The 17,726-nt window shown below is 36.8% G+C and overlaps 1 protein-coding gene across 1 annotated transcript in view; it reads right to left on the bottom strand.

Annotated features, from left to right (window-relative positions):
* CCDC67 (coiled-coil domain containing 67) overlaps window positions 1-17,726 on the bottom strand; it is a 144,461-nt gene that overhangs the window by 53,612 nt on the left and 73,123 nt on the right. The window contains exons 5-6 of the mRNA XM_006871204.1: window positions 14,132-14,245; window positions 9,963-10,205 (exon numbers count right to left, since the gene is read on the bottom strand). Of these exons, the coding sequence (XP_006871266.1) occupies window positions 9,963-10,205; window positions 14,132-14,245 (357 nt within the window). The remainder of the gene's footprint in view (window positions 1-9,962; window positions 10,206-14,131; window positions 14,246-17,726) is intronic.

Genomic DNA, 17,726 nt, shown 5'->3' on the forward strand with positions numbered 1-17,726 from the left:
TTCAATCTTTTCTCTGTTGATAAGAATGTTGTTTATTGGCCCAGTGGTGAAGATTTTTGTTTTCTTTACATTGAGATATAATCCATACCAAAGGCTGTGCTCTTTGGTCTTCATCAGTAAATGTTTTAAGTCTTCTTAACTTTCAGCAAGCAACCTTGGAAATCACACGTATGGGCAGTTCTACTTCACCATGTTAAGTCAGAATTACTTGGTGGACAGGGGGTTTGTTTGTTTACTTGTTTAGTGCAAGAAAAGGCTAGAAGGCTTTTCAGTAATTTAGAAGCTACACATGTAATGAGTGAAGGTGATTGTGAAAATGAAGACAAATTATCTAATATTAAATGCCAAGGAAGGGTTGTCTGTAAGTCAGATGTTATAGTCTGGCAGCTATCACATGGGGAGTGAGAGCTGACCCATTAGAGCAGGAGTAATGTTATTTGATATGGTATTTTGACATAATCTCAGCTATGAGTTATTAAATTTTGATGTTTTGTTGCTGTTGTTTATTATCATATCATATGCCACAATCCTCTTTCTTTATCCCTCACACATAAACTTATAGAAGTGAGACTCAGGGGCAGGGAGGATCAGAAATGTTGCATACATATTTTATATTCAAAATATTTTAACTTTTGATGTGTTGTCTAAATAACTGTTTGCTTTGGTATCTTGCTTGCTTTGATTTGACTTACTTTTAACTGGTGGTGAGGGAAAGGATATATGCATGATCTATAATCACTGTATTTAAATCCTTTGTTAATTTATAATAACTTAGCTGCTGGTAAATGTGAAATAGGTATATTTGCTGATAATGGCAAAGGGACTTTTAAGTGATTTCTCAAAAGTTCTAGAGTACTAGAAACTCAAAGCTATGATCTTCAAAGATGGGTTGATTTTAATCTCATGAATGTTATAGGGGAAAGATCTCTGGGCTTAGAAGCATAAGGGCTAGCTTTAAAGTTTCCGTTCTGTCATTTTTTACTAGCAGTCACTTCTTTGGTATGTAAAAGGCCAGGGAAAGGGATGGAAAGGTAAAATAAGTTACTATTTATGTATGAAAATCCTGTATTTAATATTTATGAAGAAAATACTAAAATAATATTTTGCAAAAAGTGAGTTATCTTCAATTAACTCGCTAAATAATTGTCCATAGAATAAAGACTTGAGGATATGAAAATAAAAATTCGAGGATATCAAAATTTTAACTTTGATATTTAAATCAGTTTAAAATGTAAAAGATTCAAATTTTAAAATATCAAAAAAAAATTTTATTCAAGCATTTTTCATCAGCTTTAGATGAGTCATGCAATGTAAGAAAGGAACACTTTCCAATAAATAGTTTGGGTATGCTTTGTTTCAGAGGACTTTCAAATTTCTGAAGAAATGTCAATCTGTGGCCTGTAAAAGCAAACTCCCAGTACAACTATTTTTGAATCCTTTCTACTATTCAAAGATAAATTTCAGCTAGATATGAAGAAACCCGTTTCTATCACGTGAAACAATCATCTAGGTGTCTTAGTTAAACCGCCCCCCTGTGTCTTAGTTCTCCAGTGCTGCTAAGAGAAATGTCACAGCAAGTAGCTTTAACAAAGCAAGTCATTCTCTCCCAGCTTAGGAAGCTAGATGTTCCACTTCAGGCTCTAGGAGAAGACTCTCTAGGGAGGAATGTCCTTGTCTCTTCTGATCTTCTGCCCCTAGGTGATTTCACATTTATTTCTCCATTTGTGTTTCTTCTCTTGCTTGTTCAATCTTTTATAGCCCAGATGAGAATTACTCAACATACGCCGGCATTAACGCCAACATTAATAATCAAATTTAAATAATCAGAAAACAACAAATGCTGACAAGGGTGTGGAGATATTGGAATCCTCATACACTACTGATGGAATTATAAAATATAGAAAACAATGTATGCTCTCTTTAAAAAGTTGGAAACAGAAATACCATAAGCTCCAGCAATCCCACTACTAGATATGATATATACCCCAAAGAAATATATATCTGCACACACATGTTCACTACAGCAATATTCATGATAACAACAAAAAATTAGAAACAACCTAAATGTCCATCAATGGAAGAATGGATAAACAAACTATGGTACAAACACACACAATGGAATAGTACTCAATTTTAAAGAATAATGATGAAGCTGCAAAATACCTCATCGTATGGATGAACCTGGAGGACATTATGCCGAGTGAAATAAGTCAATCACAAGAGGATAAATATTATATGATATGTTATATGACAAATATAACATAATCATAGACCACTAGTATAAAGTCAAGAAAAAGTTTTCACACTAAAAGAAACATTCTTTGATGGTTACCAGGGATGGGAGGAGGAAGGAGGAGAAATCGCTAACTAGAGGGCTGTTGTTAACTACTGTCAAGGTCGAGTCAGTTCCGACTCATAGCAACCCTGTACAGGGTTTCCGAGGCTGTAAATCTTTGCAGAAAGAGAAAGTCTCACCTTTCTCCCACTGAGCAGCTGGTGGGCTCAAATCACCAACCTTGTGGTTCAGAGTCCAGTACGTATCATATGGAGCCACCCCACTCTCTAACTAAAAGGTAGATACTTATTTACTTAAGTGAAGGGTAAAACAAAAAAAAAAAGAAAAAAAAAGAGGGAGGTCACAAAAAAATGATAAAGGCAAAGGAGGACACAGGGAAAAGTACCAGAGTAAAGGTAACAGATGCAAATACTATTTTATATACAATTCTGCGATAATAGTAATCAACCAGTGGACATACAGACAGAAACACAAGCTGAACAGGTGTGGGAAGGAGAATGGGATTATGCCCACCAAGATGCATAAATTTGACAGAATATTTCTACATATGTATTTACCTGTGCTATGAAGATATCCAGGAGCTCTGGTAGCATAGTGGTTACGAATCGGGCTGCGAACCTTATGGTCAGCGGTTCGAAACTACCAGCTGCTCCGCGGGAGAAAGATGAGGCTTTCTATTCCCGTAAGGATCTACACCCTTGGAAACCCTGTACAGGGTCGCTATGGGTCGGAACCAACTCGACAGCACTTAACAACAACAACAAATGAAGATATCCATTAATATAGTAGAGCAAACAGGAAGCAAAGCTATGAAAACTTCTTTGCCATAACAAAACACCTTGAGGGAATAAGTAACTAGCCTGGGAGCTCTGGGCCTGGGAGCTCAGGACCATCATCTTGGGAGACGCCAAGGCAACTGGCATACCATAGTCCACAAAGTTGATGTCTATGTCCTACTTTGATGAGTAGTGACTGGGGTCTTAAAAGCTGCTGCAACTATTGGTGTCTACCTGTCCAAAGCTAAGAAGAGCAAATAAAATAAAAGAATTGGAAACAATTCGTCCAATGGACTAGTGGACTACATGAACCTCAGTCTTCATGACCCTGAGACAAGAAGAGCTACATGGCACCCTGCTACTACTACCAACTGCTCTAAAAGGGATCATGTTAGAAGGTCCTGGATAGAGTTGGAGAAAATGTGGATCAAAATTCAAACTCATAAAAGAGACTAAGTTTACTGGTCAGATAGAGATAGATAGAACTCTGAGAGTATGGCCCCAAGTCACTCTTCATGTCTGGAAATGAATTCACCTCCAAGACTCAATTTTCAGCCAAACTTTAGACAGGTCTATTCCTGGTGTGACGCTGTAGGACCAGCACTGAATTGCAAACCACAAGGTTGGCAGTTCAAACCCACCAGCTACTCCTTGAAAACCCTATACAGGGTTATTATGAGTCAGAAGTGACTCACTGGCACTTAACAATAGCATAAGCATAACAATAACACTAGTGAGGCATGCACACCTCAGAATAATTAATCCTCTGAGATCAAAAGGGCAGCATTTGCCCAAGAACAAAGTTCAGAAGGGTTAAAAAAGAAGCAGGAAGGCAAACTGGAAACACAAGGAGGGAGTGGGATAGGTTATATTACATTGTGGGGATTGCAATTAATGGTATGAAACAAAAGGTGTATAAATTGTTGAATGAAGAACTGATTTTCTCTGCAAACTTTCGCTCAATTCACAATAAAAAGTAAAATACAAAAAAAACTGACTCAAGATACATCCCACATTAATCCTTTCTAATTAAGATAAGAAATACAGACCATTTACAAATGGGATTGTAAACACAAGCACAGAGGTTAGATTTACAATAAATTATTTTTTGGTATAATCCAATCCATAACACCCAGATTTTATTATAAGTTTAAACAAGAAATAGATGTTTCCTTTTTACTTTAAACCATTGTGAGATATATGAGGGAACTTCAAAAAGTTTATGGAAAAATGGTATTGAAAGATAACGAAATTTTTCCATGAAAGTGTTGAACACCCTCCTCTTGCCCCCAGTATATTCACAATATTTGTGCTTAGATTTCTGAACCAGATTTTATGAAAAGTGTCATGAATATAGTTAATACAACCATTTAGTACATATGTGCAAATGATTTGAATCATCAGTCGTATATGAAAATATGGAAAACAGTGAACATTATCTTGTGATCTTTGTCAAAGCTAACTGACTAAGCCATGGAAGAATTTCCAAACATTTACTGTACTGTAAACTCCAAAATTGTTTGAAACACAAGGAATGCTAGCCAAATATTCAACCATCAAAGACAAAAAACAGTAAACATATTTTTTCAAAGATCACATACTGCCCATTAAAAAGCTAAATTTGAAGCTCCAAGGAAAGCACAAACTTACCTGTCATCTAGCTGTATAACTACATCGCCATAGACGTGATTCTGACTCATAGAGACTCTATAGTGTAGAGTATGACTCTTAAGAGACTGTATAGAGTAGACTCCATTTAGGAAAATCCCATAGGGTTTTCAAGGGTGTATGTAAATCTTTACAGAGAAAGCTTTGCATAATATATATAGATCAATAGTAATTATTTTTCTAACATGTATGAATATGCACAAGATTTTCATTATAATTGGCTGCATTATATAAATTGGCTGAAAAAGTATAAGAAAAAATATAAGGTGTTGCTGATACTGATAAATTTAGAGTTGTTTTTGATTTATGCAATATCACATCAATTTATGCAATGTTATTAATATTGAGTTGGTGCAAGAATTAGCGAGTTGATTTAATTTGTTGTTGTTGTTAAGTGCTGTTGAGTTGGTTCTGAATCATATAGACCTTGTATAGGGTTCCCGAGGCTATAAATCTTTATGGGAGCAGAAAGTCTCATCTTTCTCTAGAAGAGTGTCTGGTAGATTTGAACTAATGACCAAACAAACTAATTAGTTTGAAATGAAACTAATTATTTGAGCCCAGCTTGTTATCCACTACACTACCAGGGGCCCTTATTTAATTTGTTGTTGTTTTCAAGTGCTGTTGAGTTGGTTCTGACCCATAGTGACCCTGTATAGGATTTCCAAGGAGCACCTGGTAAGCTTGAACCACTGACCTTGCATATCAAACCAACTGTGCAGTCCAGCGCATTAACCCACAACACCACACCAGGATTCCTTATTTAATTTTGTTGTTAAGTACTGTCGAGTTGATTCTAACCCTATATAGGGTTTCCAAAGAGCAGATGGTGAGCTTGAACCACCGACCTTGCAGTTCAAATGACTGTGCAGTCTGATGCATTAGCCCACAGCACCATATTTGAAACAGATAATGCTTTTGCTTCAAAGTCAAGTAAATTATTTGTCAATGTGGATGTGAACATTCAGGAAAATGTTTTTTTTATACTTGATTCAGTTATTGGTGCATTTTCAAGTTTGGAGCAACTTAAGTATGCACATTTTCTTTTTCAACTGTAAATTTTATGAAATCTAAATACATAGCAGATGTTTGAATACTTGACTTCTAAACTAAGATGTGTTGCAAATGAGAAATACACCTCAAATTTAGAAGACCCTATATAAAAAGAAATGTATAATATGTCATGAATAGTTTTTATAATGATTCATGTTGAAATGATAATATTTTGGATATGTATTGGGTTAAAATGAAATATAGTATTAACATGAATTTCACCCTTTTGATGTGGCCACTAATATTATTTTTACATTCGTTTGTAGCTTATATTTCTATTGGACAGTATTGATGTAGTATCTTAGTGATATGTTAGAAAACAGAAAGAAACTCAACGTTTTTGCATAGATATTAAAAAAAATTTAGAAGTTTACTTTTGTCATTAACATCCAATGGGAAATATTACACATTAAAAAAATGTGAGTGTAGTGTAGCATAGTAAGTAAATTTCTGCAATGAGATTAATATGTATTAAGGCACGTTTCAAGGTTGTAGAAAACAAGTGAGATGTGATTCATGTAAAAATTAAGATGCATTGGCATAAAAGCATGTTGTAAACTAGAGAGAAATTTATATAGAATAAGTGACAATTCAAATTAAAATGGTTGTCTTGCATTCATGTGCAAGATATGAACTATTCTGTCATATGACAATTTTGCAGAGAGAAGAGAAACTTCTTTTCAAATTTTATGGTATTATTTACCTCTTAATTATTTGATGTGGTGCTGTGGGTTAATGTACTAGACTGCCAGGTCCATTTGAACCACAAGGTCAGTGGTTCAGGCCTAACAGTCACCCCTTGGAACCCCTATACAGGGTCACTATGAGTAGGAACCAAATTGATGGCACTTAAAAACAATAATTATTTGGTAAAATAGAAATTTCTAAAAAATAAGTTTAAGGCCCATCTGTTTAGAAATTTGCCTGATGGTTTGGAGAACTAGTGGTTTTACACCTTTCAAATCAATTGTCAGATAGTAAATAATTTATATCCTTGCATTTAGTATTTGCCTTGAGGCAAAAAATAAAACATGAGAAAAATTTGGAAATAAAATGAAGGGAAGACTAGATAAAAGCATTATTTTTTGCATCTTTCCCCTAAATGTTTCAAAAATAATTAGTGTTTTCCTAGGACTAGAAATCTTGTCTCTTTAGATGCCTTGATTTTTTTGAACCAAAATTTAAAAAAATCTTTTCATTAGGATTATTACAGATAAATGTGTGTGTCTGTTAAAATGTTCCAGAATAATATGGTTTGGTTTTTAACATATATGATTCTTTTGTAAATTATAAAATGTAGATTCTTAGTTTTAATTTAATAGTGCTGCCAAGAAAGGGGAAAAGAAGCTCTTTCTAAATATGCATGTGTTAAGAGTAGCCAATTCTGTTCTCCAAGTGAGCAGAAGACAAAAGCTGAGCCTTAGACTCAAAGACAGAGTGTTCTTGGGCAATATAAATGAGCTCAAATAGAATTCTGTTCAAGGACATTAGGAGGAGCTTATGTTACTGATGGGTAGACCCAGACTTGGTCACTGGACTTCTTGTTGTTGTTAGGTGCCGACTCATAGTGACTTTATGCACAACAGAATGAAACACTGCCTCGCCCTGCACCAATCTCGCAATCGCTTGAGCTCATTGCTGCTGCCACTGTGCCAATCCATCTCATTGGGGGTCTTCCGCTTTTTTGCTAACCCTTCACTTTACCAAGCATGCAGTCCTTCTCCAGGAACTGGTCCCTCCTGATAATATGTCTGAAGTATGAATCACAGTGTCTGGCCATCTGACTTCTAAGGAGCATTCTGGCTATACTTCTTTCAACACAGATTTGTTTGTTGTTCTGGCTGTCCATGGCATTTTAATATTCTCCAATACCATAACTCAAATGTGTCAATTCTTCTATGGTCTTCCTTATTCATTGTCCAACGTTTGCATGCATATGAGGTTATTAAAATACCATGGTTTAGTTCAGGTGCACCTTGGTCCTCAAACAGACATATTTGTTCTTGAACACTTTAAAAAGAGGTCTTGTGCAACAGATTTGGACTAGTTAAAAAAAATATGTCTCAGGAAAACTAGACAACAGGGAAAAATAGGTCTTTCTTAGTCAGTGCAGGGTGACCTAAATCCAGGGAAGAATGCTAGGGAAGTACCCAGAAAAACAATCTCCTTATTTATTGAATGTGATCCTGGCATAGACTTCAGCAGTACAAAGAGAGCTGCAGAATACAGGTCTCCTCTTTGAGGCATGACTAGTTGACCTATACTCGGGGGATACATGGGAAGCAGTTTCTGAGATGGAGATCTTCATTGGAACCGGCAGCCATTTAAGCACAGCTGAAAGAGAACTAGGAGAGCTGGCTGGCACGATACAAACTAGAAGTCACCTGGACAACCTCTAGAGCAGACGAGTAAGTACTAATCTCAATTATGTATAGCAAAGCTAGAAAAAAACACTACCAATACCTTTTCTATTTCTAGAAATTGCATGGCTTCCTCAGTGATAAGTATTTGTGGTTTGCCTTGGTTTATTTGCTTTCCAAGATCTATATTTTTATATGCATCAGATTCTCATCCACCCCACCACCCGCCACTATAACACCTTAAACACATACACACAAATACACACCAAACAAAGCTGGAGATTGAAATGGGGAGATGAAGGAAGAAATACCAGAGAAAAGGAGAAGCTAGAAGCATTGTGTTCTTGGGGGAAAAGGAACAGAACAGAGAAGATGCTTGTAGAGAAAGGGGTCAACAGACCAATTCTATATATAATCCATTCATAACACAAGCAGGATGGGGTATATAAGGAGCTGGCCCAGGACTAAGAAATGGCTCTGGGAGTTGAAGTGGCAGAAGATCCTAGGGTGAAGTATCTGAAAAGTAAATAGAATGCTTAGAAAGTAGTATCAAAAAATGTATTTAGTATGGAAAGAAATTCAGGGGGCCAAGCAATGGCACAATTGTCATAGAGGAATTAGTAGAAAGAGGCCAAATATTTGGAGTTGGGAGATAAAACTTAAATGGGACATAGTCTCAAGTAATTGGTATATCCCTAAAAAAAAAAAAAAATTTAGTAAAGAAACTGGTGTTGACTAACTTTGATGAATGCTGTAATGACTGTAAAAAGCAGAGAGATAGAAGAAAGAAAAATGATTGTTGGGTAAAGAAAAATGTTAATTCAATCACACCTGCCAATGTGGAAGTTACCTTAAAATTTTTGGGTTATTGTTTGGTAAATGTTTATAATAAACTATGTCCTATACCTCCCTAGTCCCTGCCATTGAGTGGACTCCAATTCATAGAAACCTGATAGGACAGAGTAGAACTGCCCCAAAGGGTTTCCGAGGTTATAAATAATTACAAAACAGATTGCCCATTTTTCTTCCTCAGAGCAACTGGTGGGTTCAAACAGCTGACCTTTCTGTTAGCAATGCAATGCTTAACCCATTGTGCCACTAGGGATTTTTGATAAGGGTTGTTGTTGTTGTTGTTGCTGTTTGGTCAGTTCTGACTCACAGCAACTCTGTATAGGGTTTCCAAGGAGTGGCTGGTGGGTTTCAATCGCTGATCTTGCAGCTAGCAGTTCATTGTGTATTCTGCAATGCATAAGGGTAGCAATGATAAATCAGAGGGAATGATCCGCATGCCTCTTATTGTAGATGATTCAATTGTTGAGCCCTGAATGATTTCCTGTATCTCTAACCCAGGATTCCTGTGAGTCAAAGAGGAGCCAGATCAGAGAGAACAGTGGCAACAAAGGGTGACTGGCTACCTATGGCTTTTAGATATAGCAGTCTGAGAGTGCTGTTAGACTGCACTGACAACACATTACTATCACAAGTATTCTGGAGTACTGGGGTGGCACTGCAGGATAAGCACTGTACTTCTAACCACAAGGTTGGGGGTTCAAACCTACAAGGTGCTCCTTAGAAACTCTATACAGGCTTGCTATGAGTTGGAACCAACTCGGAAGTGCTTAACAACAAATGAAGCATTTTAAAGTACTTACAGGATTACTGAATCAAGTGAGAATTGCTAGAGAAATATTAACTGAATACACACATGTAATAGAAAGTAGCTTTCTAATCCACATAGTTCTTGAATCACTAATATACAACTCATGGGTAATTGTTAGTTGAAAAAAAAAACCAAAAAACTCACTCCACCTGGCACTGTCGCTGATACATTTTCAGTTCCTGTAAGAGCTTCTGATTTTCATCTTGTAGCTTATTTCTGCTTAATGCGATTTCACTCACAGCTGATTTTAATTTTTCAATAATGAACTCATCTCTTTCATTGGTTTCACAAATAGGATCTGGTTCACATATTAGCCGAGGGATTTCAGAGCAGTTGTCTTCTATGAATTGCTTTTTACCATTAAATTGAATTTGGTAACTTTGTGCCTGTTTCTGAAAAATATGAAAACAATGTAAATCAAGTAAAGAATATTACATAGAAGCTTATATAACATTTAAGAATAATAGAAAAGAATCAGGAAAAACATCTTTAAATATGTTATTGTCGTGGTTAAGTACCATGGAGTCAGTTCTGATTCATAGTGACCCATAAGGTTTCGGAGGAAAGGCTAGTGGGTTTGAAATGTAAATCTTTATAATAAGGGTATGTTTAGTGTGGTGAACAGTCTTATGCTTATCCTGTAGCACCACACCAGGCCTCCCAGATATGCTATTACAAAGTGAAAGTTGTTCATTTGAAATTAAGTCTTATCTTTGTCCTAAAACTGTAATTTCAGATGTGGTGCTGTAGGATAAGCACTGGACTGGTAATCACAAGGTTGGCACTTCAAACCCACCAGCCATTCCTTGGAAACCCTATACAGGGTCCGTATGACTTGGAACCGGCTGGATGGCACTTAACAAAAGAGAAAATATTTTAGTATAACCTCAGAGCAAAGATACAGAATATGAGCAAGGGGCTAGAGACTAAGCAAGAAGGAAAATCTAGAAGCTGTATAAGAACTCAACACAAAACTGTTGAAAATGTCTCTGTGACCAAATAACCAAATGAGCAAAGTAAAAACAACTGGGTTATAGAAAATGGTCTGTAATACATATAGCAAGGGATAATAACTACTAAGGCACCAAAAAATTAAACAATCAGTAAGAAAAAGACAACACAAAAGTGAGTAAAGCTTAGGAACAGGCAATTTACAGAAGAGGAAATGAAAAAGGCTAATTAGCATGTGAAGAGATGCTTAGCTTTACACATGGGCAGGGATACACAAAGCAATTCAAGTGAAGATTACTGCTTGTCCACCAAAGTTTGGAAAACCCAAAAACTGAAAACATTCCATACTGGTGAGAGTATGGGTACTCATACATTGTAAATTACTATAATTTTTGGGGTTATCTGCTAACACTTATTTAAAACTTGATTGCACATTCATTTTGGCTCAACATTCATTGCTGAGATTTTTATCCAACAATGTATACTAGTGGTTAAAGATGTATATACAAGCATATCACAATATTCTACTAGCAATAATCTGGAACTAACTGAATGTTCATCAATAGGGAATTGATGGGAAGAATGATGGTATGTTGTTGTTAGATGCCATGGAGTCAGTACTGACTCATAGTAACCCTATGCACAAAAGAATGAAACACTGCCTGGTCCTGTGCCAACCTCACAATTATTGCTACGTCCAAGCCCATTGTTGCCACCACTGTGCCAATCCATCTTGTTGAGGGTCTTCCTCTTGCTCTCCAACCCTTCACTTTACCAAACATGATATCCTTCTCCAGGGACTGGTCCCTCCTGATAATATGTCTTAAGTATGAAAGATGAATTGTGGCCATCCTGGCTTCCAAAGAGCATTCTGGCTGCTCTTCTTCCAACACAGATTGGCTTGCTCTTTAAGCAGTCCATGGTGTTTTCAATATTCTCTGCCAGTATCATAACTCAAGTGCATCAATTCTTCCATGGTCTTCCTTACTTGCTGTCCAACATATATAATTATTGAAAATATCGTGGCATCGTGGCATTGTGGCTAAGGTCAGGCACACCTTAGTCCTCAAACTAACCTCTACTCTTCAATACTTTAAAGAGGTCTTGTGCAGCAGATTTACCTAATGCAATATGACATTTGATTTACTGACTGTTGCTTCCATGAGTGTTGATGGTTGATCCAAGCAAAATGAAGTCCTTGACAACTTCAATCTTTTCTCCATTTATATGGATGTTGATTACTGGTCTAGTGGTGAGGATTCTTTTGTTCTTTACATTGAAGTGCAACCCATATACCAAAGGCTGTGGTCTCTGATCTTCATCAGTAAGTATTTTGAGTCCTCTTCACTTTCAGCAAGCAAGGTTGTACTGCACATTACAGGTTGTTAATGAGTCTTCCTTCAATCCTGATGCCGCATTTTTCTTCATATAATCCAGTTTACTGGATGATTTGTTCAGCATACAGATAGAATAAATATGGTGAAAGAATATAACCCTAGTGTACACCTTTCCTAATTTTAAACCATGCGGTGTTCCCTTATTCTTGGAACAATTGCCTCTTGGTCTAGGTACAGCTTCCTCATGAGCACAATTAAGTATTCCAGAATACTCATTCTCTGCAATGTTGACCATAGCGTGTCATGATCCACTCAACTGAAAGCCTTTAAACACCCTTCTGGTATTCTCTGCTTTTAGCCAAGATCTAATGCCAGCAATGGTATCCCTTGTTTCACATCTTCTTCTGAATCTGGCTTGAACCTCTTGGAGTTCTCTGTCAATGTATAATTGCAGCTATTTTTGTATCATATGTAGCAAAATTTTACTTGCATGAGATATTAATGGTATTGTCCAATGATTTCTGCATTCCATTGGTTCACCTCTTTGGAATGAGTGCAAATACAGATCTCTTCCAGTCAGTTGGCTAGGTAGTTGTTTTTCAAATTTCTTGTCATAGATGAGTGAGTGCCTCCAGTGCCACATCAGTTTGTTGAAAGATTTCTATTTGTATTCCATCAGTTCCTGGTGTCTTATTCTTTGCCAATGCCTTCAATGCACATTGGACATCTTTCTTCAGTATCACTGGCACTTGATCATATGCTACCTCTTGAAATGGTTAAACATGGTCAATGTTTATTCCTTCCATCTTATTTAGAAATTTTCTGTGTATTCCTTCCATCTACTGCATTTTTTTAAAAAAAGTTTTTATTGTGAATTGAGGGATAGTTTACATGGGAGAAAATCAGCTTTACATTCATCCTTATCATATTTCGTTTCATTGCAATGATTACAATCCCGTCCATGAATCATCATTCAACAACATTTGCTTCCATTCCCTCTGTTTTGTTTTATTTTCCTTCTAATTTCTTTTGATACTTTCTGCATCACTCAATATTTTCCCATAGAATCCTTCAATATTGCATTATAAGCAAAGTCCAGGCCAACCTCACCCCTGCTGGAGGTCATTTCCTGATTTACGTCATCCCCAATTATTCTCTTATTCCTCTGACCTCCAATAGGATTTTAATTTTTTTCATTTACTTATTACATGCTGTCAAGTCCATTCTGACTCTCATAATGACTCTGTATATGTTTCCAAAGAGCCACTGGTGGGTTTTAAATGTTGACCTTACAGTAAGCAGTCCGGTGCTTATCCTACACCAGGATTCCACTTACTTGTTATTAATTTTCTGTAATTATGGGGACCCTCCTGGTGTTGCGCTGTGGGTTAATGCGCCAAACTACAAAGCCGTTTGAACTGCCCAGTCGGCGCTTCAAGTTCACCAGCTGCTCTTCGGAAACCCTATATAGGGCCGCTATGAGTAGGAATCGACTTGACAGCACTTAACAACAACAGTGGTGCCAACAGTAAATGTGCTTATAATGCAAAGTTTGGAGGCCTAGTGATCTACTGCCCCCCAAACCTATGCATTGAAAACCCTATATAGAACACAGTTCTACACATGGGGCTGCTGTGAATCCAAATCACCTCTAAGGCAACTGGTTTTGTTTTGTTTTATGTGTATATGTGTATTATCTCTGTGTCTTAACTGGGAGGCTCTAAGTTGTAGTAATTTTGGACTTTCTAAATGCCTTGCCCATATGTATGCAAAAAAAAAAATGTATTACACTTATTTGACGACATAATAATGAAAACATTTACTCGTTCCATCCTGTGAGACATAGAGACTGAAGTTTACCATTAAAGATATTTCATGCCTTGCAAATGTACCTAGTTTTGTACCTACTCAGGTTAGGTATTTTCCTTTAGTTTGCACTTCTATCTGTAACTAGATTATAAGTGGAATGGCAAAGATACTAATATTTAACTTTTAATTTCTTATTTAGAAAATATTGTTATATGATGTACCTGAAATTGATTACATTTCTCAGATAATGATTTTTGTTGAGCATCTAAAGAAACCAGATGAGTCTGATACAATATCTCTTGCTTGTCCCATTCTCTTGACTTTGCTCTAAATTCCTTTTAAAAGAGGGAAATAAACATAAATTGAAGAAAATTATTCATTTTAAAGGTCAGTGAATACATTTTCCCTCCCTTGTACAGTCTCATACTGGGGTGTGTGTGTGTGTGTGTGTGTGAATCTATTCTTTCCCTTTTAAGTAAAAAAAAAGTATTAATTCACTCATCTTGGATTAATTATATTGTTGTTGTAAGATGCCATCAAGTAGTTTGGACTCATAGCGACCCCATTATAGTTTTCAAGACTGTAAATATTTACTATAATAAAAAGCCTTATCTTTTTCCTACAGAGTGGCTGGTGGGTTTGAACTTCTGATCTTGTTGTTGGCAGTCCAGTGCTAACTCTACAGTACCACAAGCACTCCTTTTTATTATTATAATAATTTTTATTATACAGTTGTCCTTCAGTACCCATGGGGGTTGGTTCCAGGACTCCGCGGATACCAAAATCCACCAATGCTCAAGTCCCTTATATAAACCCTAACCTAGATAACCTTAAATCCCCTCTGTTGTTGTTCTCAAAGGCCGTCAAGTTGGCTCTAACTCATAATGGTCCTATGCATAACAGAACAAAATACTGCCCAGTCCTGTACCATACTAACAGTTGTTACACTTAAGTTCATTGCTGCTGCCACTGTTGAAATCCATCTTATTGGGAGTCTTCCTCTTTTAAGATGACCTTTCCAAGCACAAAGCCTAATTTATTGTAACTGCCATGTAAACAACACTTTATGTTCCATCTTAGCCTTTGAGGGATTGCTCCGATCACTTCATTGCTTCCCACATCCAAATATTTTTTATGTCAGGTTGGTTGCAGCCACAGATGCAGAACTTAAGGATATAAAGGGTATACCTTTAAAAGTTATGTTAGGAAATATGGAATTTGTATTTAAACATTTTCTTTGATAAAAATGCAAAAAGTCTCTTTTATAACAAATGCTGACTATTAATAAGGGTGCTTCAAATAACTTTTTGCACCAACCATTTCTTCCTTTCTTGGGTCTGATGCCACCACACACTCCCCTTCCTTTCCTTATTTATACTCAGTCACCGAACCTGTCACCTGGTTTTTTTAGGGGATGGGGCTTTAACTTAATGATCTATCTCCTTTCAAAGCTGCAATCCAAGATGAGCCAAGATCAGCTCAGTCTTGTGAACAGGAAAACCACTGACGCCCACAATTAGGCAGTACCAGCTGGGTAGGAAATGGTAGAACTGGCCTGGTTCAGTAGTCTAAGTTCTTCAATGTTTTGGTGAAGTAGTGTAAACATGGAGTGTGATTTTTGATCCACACTTCAATAACAGGAGAAGACGTGGCTTTGAGGATACCAAATATGAACTTCAATTTGTCTTTGTTAGTAACACTGGGTGGGTTCCAAATCATAGCTACCCTGTGCCCAATAGAATGAAACACTGCCAGGTCCTGTGTCATCCTCACAATTGTTGTTACAATTGAGTCCATTATTGATGCCACTGTGCCAATCCATCTCATTGGGGCCCCTGCTCTTTTTCTCTGACCCTCTATTTTACCAAGCATTGTATCCTTCTCTAGGGACTGATCCCTGCTGACAATGTGTTTGAAGTATGAGAGATGAACTCTCATCAACCTGACTTCTCAGGAGCATTCTGGCAGTACTTCTTCCAAGACAGACGTATTTGTTCTTCTGGCAGTCCATGGTACTTCTTATATTCCTGTCCAACAGCATATTTCAAACACCTCAGTTCTTCTATGGTCTTCCTTATCCACTGTCCAACTTTAATATGCATATGAGGATATTGATGATACTATGGCTGAGTCAGGTGTACCTTAGTCCTCAAACTGACATCTTTGCTCTTGAATACTTGAAAGAGGTCTTATGCAGTAGATTTGCCTAATGCAGTATGTCATTTGATTTCTTGACTGCTGCTTTCATGAGTGTTGGTTGTGGATCTGAGTGAAATAAAGTCTTTGACAACTTCAATCTTTTCTCCATTTATCATGACATTATTTATTTGTCCAGTGATGAGTATTTTTGTTTTTCTTACTTTGAGGTACAACTCATATTTAAGGCTGTGGTCTTTGATCTGCAGCAGTAACTGTTTAAACAAGGTTGTATAATCTGCATATTGCAGGTTGTTAAGGATTTTTTCTCCAATCCTGAATGCCATGTTCTTCTTCATATAATGTAGCTTCTCAGATTATTTGCTCAGCATACAGATTGAATAAGTGTGGTGAAAGACTACCACCCTGGTACACACCTTTCCTGATTTTAATCCATTCAGTATCCCTTGTTCTGTTGGAACAACTGACTTTTTGTCTATGTACAGGTTCCTTGTGAGTGTAATTAAATTCTCTGGAGTACCCATTTTTGCATAGCATATGCATTTATCCATAGCTTGTCATGATCCACACAGTTGAAAGCCTTTGTATAGTCAATAAAGCACATGTAAACATCTTTCTGGTATTTTCTGTTTTTAACCAAGATTCATCTGATATCAGCTATGATTTTCCTTGTCCTGCGTCTTTGTCTGAGTCTGACTTGAACCTCTGGCAGTTTCCCTTCAATGTACTGTTGCAGTTGATTTTGAATTATTGTCAGGAAATTTTTATTTGCATGTGATATTAATTATATTATTCAATATTTTCTGAATTCTGTTTGTTCACTTATCTTTGGAATGGTAACAAATACGAATGTCTTCCAGTCAGTTGTCCACTGGCTGTATTTCAAGTTTCTTGATGTAGATGAGTGAGTTCCTTCAATGCTGCATCAGTTGGTTGAAAGATTTCTATTTGTATTCCATCAATTCCTGTAGCTTTGTTCTTTGCCAGTGCCTTCAGTGCACCTTGTATTTCTTCCTTCAATACCGTTGACTCTTGATCATATGCTACCTCTTAAAATAGTTGAATAACAACCATTTCTTTTTTCTTCCATCTTCTTTCTACGCTTTCTGCATCATTCAATATTTTGTCCATGGAATCCTTAAAAAGTCGAGGCTTGAATTTTTTCTTCAGTTCTTTCAGCTTGAGAAATGCTGTGTGAGTTTATCTCTCTTGGTTTTCTAAATCCAGGTCTTTGCACCTTTATTATAATAGTCGACTTTGTCTTCTCAAGCTGCTCTGTGACATTTTCTGCTCAGCTCTTTTATCTCCTCATTACTGAAATCTGTTTTAGAACCTCTACATTGGTGCTGCATTGTGGGTTAATGTGCTGGACTGTAAAGTCAGTTTGAAATACAAGGTCGGTGGTTCAAGCTCACCAACTGCTCCTTGGAAACCCTATACAGGGTCGCTAAGGGTCAGAATTGACTCGATGCCACTTAACAACAGCAACAAACACTGGAGAGCAAGTTTCAGAGTCTCCTCTAACATCCATTTTGGTCTTTTCTTTCTTTCTTCCTGTATGATGTTCTTGAAGTCATTCTACAGTTTTTCTGGTCTTCAGTCATTAATGTCTAATACATCAAATCTGTTCTTAAGATGGTCTCTAAATTCAGGTGGGAT

The sequence above is a fragment of the Chrysochloris asiatica genome, unplaced genomic scaffold, assembly GCF_000296735.1.
Source record: "Chrysochloris asiatica unplaced genomic scaffold, ChrAsi1.0 scaffold00163, whole genome shotgun sequence".
In the NCBI taxonomy this organism is placed as follows: domain Eukaryota; kingdom Metazoa; phylum Chordata; class Mammalia; order Afrosoricida; family Chrysochloridae; genus Chrysochloris; species Chrysochloris asiatica.